The 7,302-nt window shown below is 35.0% G+C and overlaps 1 protein-coding gene across 2 annotated transcripts in view; it reads right to left on the bottom strand.

Moving 5' to 3' along the window:
- Nucleotides 1–4,124: 4,124 nt before the first annotated feature.
- The window catches only part of LOC107684853 (glycophorin-C-like), a 26,917-nt gene continuing 23,739 nt past the window's right edge, over nucleotides 4,125–7,302 (bottom strand). For both annotated transcript variants that reach the window (XM_016481260.1, XM_016481330.1), the window contains one exon: nucleotides 4,125–4,786. In XM_016481260.1, coding sequence (XP_016336746.1) covers nucleotides 4,590–4,786 — 197 coding nt within the window. In that variant the 3' untranslated portion in view covers nucleotides 4,125–4,589. The remainder of the gene's footprint in view (nucleotides 4,787–7,302) is intronic.

Here is a 7,302-nt window from a genome sequence, read left to right as displayed (position 1 = left end):
CTTGGCAAGAGCTGCTGTACTTTATGTGAAGAGAGATTCTGAATACTCAATCATCAGAAATGTCACAGAGGAGCGTCCTGCATGAAAAGTGGAAAACTGATGTGCTGATGGCTTCTTTGTGTTCATTTGATGTAGTTTCTGTTCACTTTTGTATTGTAATGTTGACAAATCCCTATCTTATTTCAAGTCTGCTTGACTTCCACACAACAGAAAAAAGCTGCATTATTGACATATTGCTCATTGCAATAGATCATTTCTGTCTTGAGTAAAATATGCTATGTTAATGTTACAGGGAGAAATGCACCCTTAAAATATAGCTACACAGTACTTTTCAAGGCAGGTCTTAGTTCAGTAGAAAATGACAGCCAGGTGTATATTAAAGGAAGAGTTAACCTCAAAATGAAAATTTGCAAGAAATGTACAGGTCATCTAAGATGACGTTTCTTCTTAGTTCCTTCTTCATCACATCAGATTTGGAGAAATTCTGCAATACATCACTTACTCACCAATTAATCCTCGGCAGTGAATCCAATGACTCCAGTCCATCAATTAATGTATCGTGAAGCGAATAGCTGCATATTTGTAATGAACAAATCCACCATTAAGATGTTTTTAACTTAAAACCATTGTTTCTGGGTAAAATATGACTCCTCCATAATATTGCTTTTTTCCAGTGAAAAAGTTGTCCTGTCTGAATCAGGAGAGAAATATGCTCAATGAAAACAGTTAAAACTGATTTAAAAAAGATTTTGACGTGAGAGGACAACAGAGGATGGATTTTTCACTGGAGGAAGCGTTATTATGGATTATTGACTATTTTAGGTATTTTTGCCAGTAGCAACTTTTAAAGTTTAAAAGTATTAATTATGGATTTGTTTCTTATGAACACGCAGCTTTTCACTTCACAAGACATTAACTGATGGATTGGAGTCATGCAGATTATTGTTTTTATTAGTTGTTTGGACTCTCATTGTAACGGCACCCATTTACATTCAGAGGATGAGCAAGTGATGTAATGCATTCTCCAAATCTGTTCCTATGAAGAAACAAACTCAAACAAAGGTTGAGTACATTTTCAGCAAATTTTCATTTTTTTCTTCTTCTTAGCCTTCTTGTAGACTTTTTGAAAGCATATTTCAAAATATGCTTTTTTTAATCCTTTTTATCCTCTTTTAACAGTTCGCTGTTGTCAAAACTCTGGGAACATGTTTAAAGTTTCAAATGTTTTCAGAAGCAGTTAAGAAATGATGAAGTGATGTGACTGTAGGAAACAAACATTTGTGTTGGAGCATTGTGGGAGGTGATAATTGTGTCCTCATGCACACTTCACTCCTGTTTGTGGATGATTAATCATAGAGGTGTCAGTGTTGATTATCAAAATATATGTGATGACAGGCAGTCTAGCTATTACACAAAACTGTCCTTTCAGATGTTAAATTCACATAAAAAAAAAAATGCAGCAGAAACCTTTAGTGGTGAGGTGTCATTAATCAAGAGCGTCAGACGTAGGAAGAGGGGGGTGAGAAGGTGAGATGAGATTTGGTGCTCAGGGCTTATTTTCAGCCTCCATCCTTGAAGCAAAGTATTAATCAAAAGAAAAATATCTCTCACTCGTGTCGGATTCTCGTGGTGTAGCTCACCTCCAAAGTGGCTGGCATTTTCATTTTGTTGCATCAGCATCTGTACTGGCCTTTGAATAACGTGTACATTTTTTGGTAAAAATCTTCCAGAAGAGATCTCATTGAAAAATGATTTATCACAGTACGCATCAACTCAAATCATATTTATAGCACTCAACATCCCACTGCCATACGAGCTGTTTGCATGAGATAATATTTCAGTATTTTATTTGCACATTCTGGTTTCCCAGGAGTGAAAAATGCAACACCTGTACTAATTACTCCCCCATGAAGAGGAACTGAAACTATCAATGGCTCGAGGCCTGGTTGTTTGATCCAAAATCACTAAACTGAGCATAGCATGAGCTCTCTTTACTGTCAGTTGCTGTGAGCTTAAAGGAAATAGTTCATGCAAAAATGAAAATTCTGTCATCATTTACTCACCCTCACGTCGTTCCAAACCTGAATGACTATGTTTTCTCTGTGGAAAACAAAAGAGGATTTTAGCAAAAACAGCGCCATAATAGCCTCATAAAAGGAAATATGACTCATGAACTGTATTCCAAGTCTTCTGAGCCATTTTACAACTAAATTTAACTAAAAATCTTGCTTGACAGCTGTTTACTTTTACTTTATAGTAAAGAGCAGCTCAGACAATATGCTATAAGAAAGTTTTGAAAGACACAAAGGTGAGTAAATGATAACCCACTTTTCATTTTGGGGTGTACTATTTCTTTTTCTTTCTTTCTGTCTGTCTTTCTTTCTTGAATTGTGCTTTTTACTTCACAATACTAATAAAATTGTGAAATTGAAAAACAGGCAACTGTAACAACAACAAGCGATATAATTCATTTTATTTGTTGCCAAAGCAATACTATAGATGAAATTAAAAAGTTAAGGCATCTGAAGCAGATACTTTTCTCATTTATTTACTCCACTGACTAACTCTAATACTGCTTCTAATTAGAAAGCAACATTTCATTAGATCAGTCTAACAATTAAATCCTAGACATTCTTCAAAAAAAATTTTTTTTTCCACAAGCAGAAAAAAAGTTACATTTAGAATCACCACAGTAAAAACAGAACAATGTACAAAAGCTTCAAAAGGAACTAATATGTGCCTTTTACTGATATGTACCTTTAAGGTATTAATATGCACCCTTTAGGTACAAGGTTTATATTTTAAAAAGGTAAAACTTTTTTTTTTACCTTTTTTTTCTAAAAGTGTATGTACATATTAATATGTATAAGACATATTTCTGCCTCTAATAACACAGTGGCTTTTCCCTCACTGTTTTTCCTACTGTCTAAGTAAAGATTCTTAAAAGCTGAACTGCTGGATAACGAGTTTTATGTTCTGGGACAAGTGCAAGAAAGTTGAGATCTTAAGACAGGCTCTTTGAAAGTAACTATTTAAAAAACATGGAGCATTAAAAATGTGACATTGAGTACTGAACTCCCGAAAGTCAGTCACAAAGAAAATAGTGTGCATGTTTATAATGATCATTAGATTAATCTGCAGGTCGAGCAAAAAGATGCTTTTGAGGTGTGTTTAATATTGAGTTGATCGGTGAGCCTTTGGCAAGAACTGCCATACAATCAGACACCACTAAAGCTGTTTTCATCTTTTAAAAAAGATGTTCTTAAAAAAAATGAACAAACTTCTTAAAATGTAACTTCTTACTTCTTTCTTCTTTCTTAAGAAGATATACATTAATCCGATACCTGATTATTATATATGCAGGGGTGATAGGCTATGCTTGCCTATCTACACGGCCTGAAATTTGGTGTGAGGTACAGGTGAGGTTGGTGAAAAAGTGTGTTGGAAATACTGTTGGAAACACAAATTGAGGACGAATCTGCACCTTATTGATGACCCGTGGCGTTAATATACTGCATCTGTGCCAGCACGTGATATAATAAAACTGCAGCTCGTTAATAAACGTTTTTTTTTTAAAATCCATTTTATACAATCCGCCTTCAATTAGCAAGTGCACTTGCACATAAACAATTTTCAAGTTCAACACTTTTTGTTCCATTCAGTTGTGGATGCTGCTCATTCACCGAGACCGCCGCGGCTCAGCAAAGAGATGTGTGTGTGTGTGTGTATTTTGAAAAAGTTTACCCAGAAATACTTCGCTATTTAATGCATTCTTCCTTACAAATTGTATTATCAGCATAACAATTCGAGTAAATGTGTAGCATCATATGACCCCTTTAAGTAAAGATCATGTTCCATGAAGATACTTTGTAAATTTCCTACCGTAAATATATTAACACTTAATTTTTGATTAGTAATATGCATTGCTAAGAACTTCATTTGGATAACTTTAAAGGCGGTTTTCTCAGCATTTCGATTTTTTTGCACCCTCAGATTCCAGATTTTCAAATAGTTGTATCTCGGCCAAATATTGTCCTATCCTAACAAACCACACATCAACCGAAAGCTTATTTATTCAGCTTTCAGATGATCCATAAATCTCAATTTCAAAATATTGACCCTAAAGACCATTTTTATGGTCCAGGGTCACATATGTCATATACAGTATATAGAATATACATATGAGACCAATTAATTTCACATTCTTGTTTTTTAACAGTGTTGATTTCAATGTCTTCGTATATTACCTATCATTCACATTCTGTCTAATGAGATCAAAGACTTTCCTTCCCTTCATCTGAATACCATCTCATTCTCCTGAGCTGATGTTTGTTCAGACACTCAGCTTTACAAGGAGTGTGGCATATTCTTTCACCTGTACCCAATATTACCTCTTTTTGAGGAACAAATAAATATAAACGATCTCAGATATTGAAATATAGAAGAAATTTCACAATACTCTTTGTGTTTGTTTCTGTTTGCGGGGAGCTCAGTCAGTTACTTCACCGCTCCAGCAAACAGGGTTGAGGCATCATGTGAGCCTGTAAGTGTTTATTATATGACGTGTATAAAGGGCCAGCTATTGTGTCTCATATGAAATACTCTTTCTTGCTCTCATCAATGGCGTCCTGCAGGGCAGGGTCTCCACGCAGAGCAGTGTCTGCTGTCTCTGCGAACTCTGTGCCCTTGGCCTCATTGGTATGATACGTGCCCTTGTGCTTGTACATGTATCGCAGAATGACGGCCAGGAGGAGGATCAGGATCAGAACCACCACAGCAATGACAACTAGAACACACAGACAAAGAGAAAGAGAGGTTATATTAGAAGATAACCTGGGGGATGCAGCTATAAGGTGAGACTGAATGCCCTGAAATAAACTGACTACACTGTTTTGAGTTCAGAGGAGCATTGCTGCCTGTATGTGTTTTTGTCAGTGGTTGATACAGAAAAGTGTTTTTAAAAGGATCGTTATTCTGGGTTCGTTATCACAATAAATGTTGATTAATACAAGAAGAAAGTTAGATAATCAGGAAATGATAATTATTTTTGTGGTATTAGTCAACAACATGCCACAAACGCTGTTGATTGAGTTTAACTTGTACTAAATCTGAAACATATTTCTGATTCATCAGCTGATGCCAATAGCAATATCTAAAGGTGGTGGATGGTCATAAGTATTTTATAATACAAGTTCATGATAATATTTTTTTTTCCAGTAAATAAGATGTACACATTTGACATAATTACAAAAACTTGAAATAATTTTTAATTGTTTTTTTTTTATTAGTTAACTAAAACCATAATAAATTGAAAAAAGGAAAGAAAAAATACTTATAACTATTACTAAAACTGAAAAAGTAAAAAATGATATAAACATGTTTTTTCTTTTAAAACTAACAAACAACAAAATTACTTAAACTTTAATTAAAATAAAAATGTAAGCAGAAAATATAAAAATGAAAAGTAATTCAAATATTAATAAAAACTATGATTATGAAATAGAAAAAGACCTGGGGCCTCATGTATAAAACTTTACGTAGATTTCATCCTAAATGTGTGCGTACGCACAAGTTTTCACAAAGTTTTCAGATTTATAAAGCCATGCGTATGCCAGAACCTGCGCAAAAGTCCCTTTGTAATACCCAGTCAGCGGAAGATTGTGCGTACATGAATCTCCACCCCGTCTCCTCCCCGAAATAGCCATATATGGAGCTTACAACGCCTAGTTTTAATATGCATAACGTCATCTGCATATCATTTCCATGCATATTTCCATCCACGTGGCACCATGTTTAACGTAGTTAAGGGTAGCCTACAACACGTTAGGAAAATATGAGATACGGACTATAAATGCGTTTTGAGACATCACTATTCTAATTTATGCAATTTGCCTAAAAGGTAAACATATATTTTAGAATGTTTATAGCCTATATTTTTATGGAAAGAGATAGGCCTTATTTTTTTTGCAGTGTAGCTGTCTGACTCACTAATAATAACAATAACAAAACATTTTGAAAATAAAACGCGCATATCTTACAGTTTCCTTCAAAGTCTATCTTTTAAATATGGTGTCTGTCACAATATTGGGAAGAGTACGAAAGAGTTATCATTAGGCTACTGTCTGTGCGCGACACCAGTGAACAGTTACTGTCATCGGACCTGTTCAACCCAGCCAATGGACTGTTTGATCAACGAGCGCATCCTTATGTCTGTCGTTACCATCTGTGTTCCAAAGCATCAGACGAATCAAGTTCACATCAATGATTATTATTCGTGCAAAAGTATTTTCTCAGAACATGAGTTTTGCTATTTAGAACACAATTTAAAGCGGAATTGTCATACGCCAAGCAATCCTCGCTGTGATTAAAACATTAAATCACATACCACAGGAAACTTGTTCGAAAGCAGCACATCCACTGCAAATATTTCTGTTTAAATTCATATACAAATGTTGTAATTTCTGGATAATATTTTCATGAAATTTCAGTGCTTAACTTCATTATTCAGAGTGTCATATTTAATCTAAATGTGTATGTCAAATGTAAAACAGACTTTAAAATCATTCTGTTTGCTTCCACTCCAGTAAAAGAGTGCGTACGCATGGTCTAGAGCAGTGAATCTCAACCTTTTGGCATACCGGACCCCAGTCCAATTCAGAACCATCCTCAAGGACCCCCAGAACAAAATTGACTCATCTATGTATCATTTGTGTCTTTGTGAGGACCAAATGCAGTCAAGTATAATTCAAGTTAGTTGACTTGTCCAGTATTTGGTCATATCATCAGCTATATTGGATTTTTCTTTCATGGGAACATGTCATGTCAAAATATACAACATTTATACAAAAATTCATACTTTATACGGATTTATACCTTACGTCAAGGACCACTAGTCTGTGAGGCGTGGACCCCTGGTTGAGAAACACTGGTCTAGAGTGTCCGTACGGTGCGCACATATTTACGCCTATAGTTTATTTTTTATAAATCCCGATATGTGCGTGAAAAATTGCGTTTATACATCAGGCCCCAGTTCTGTTGATTAGTATCTGCATTTGTCTGGTTGGCCAATTATGTTGAAATAGCCAAATATTGGCTGATTTATTAGCCTATGTCTTGGTCTATAACTAGTTTTTGTACTTTTATTCTCAACCCAACTTATCTTTAGCTATTCAAGTGGGAATTTGACCTAAAACTATGTTCAACATCATTATATTAAAGTGGTCCTATTATGCTCTTTTACAAAGTCTTGATTTTGTTTTGGGGGTGTACTAGAACATGCTCTCATGCTTGGTGGTTCGAAAA

The sequence above is a fragment of the Sinocyclocheilus anshuiensis genome, unplaced genomic scaffold, assembly GCF_001515605.1.
Source record: "Sinocyclocheilus anshuiensis isolate Anshui unplaced genomic scaffold, SAMN03320099.WGS_v1.1 scaffold277, whole genome shotgun sequence".
Classification (NCBI taxonomy): domain Eukaryota; kingdom Metazoa; phylum Chordata; class Actinopteri; order Cypriniformes; family Cyprinidae; genus Sinocyclocheilus; species Sinocyclocheilus anshuiensis.
This window is presented reverse-complemented; position numbering and strand designations above follow the sequence as displayed.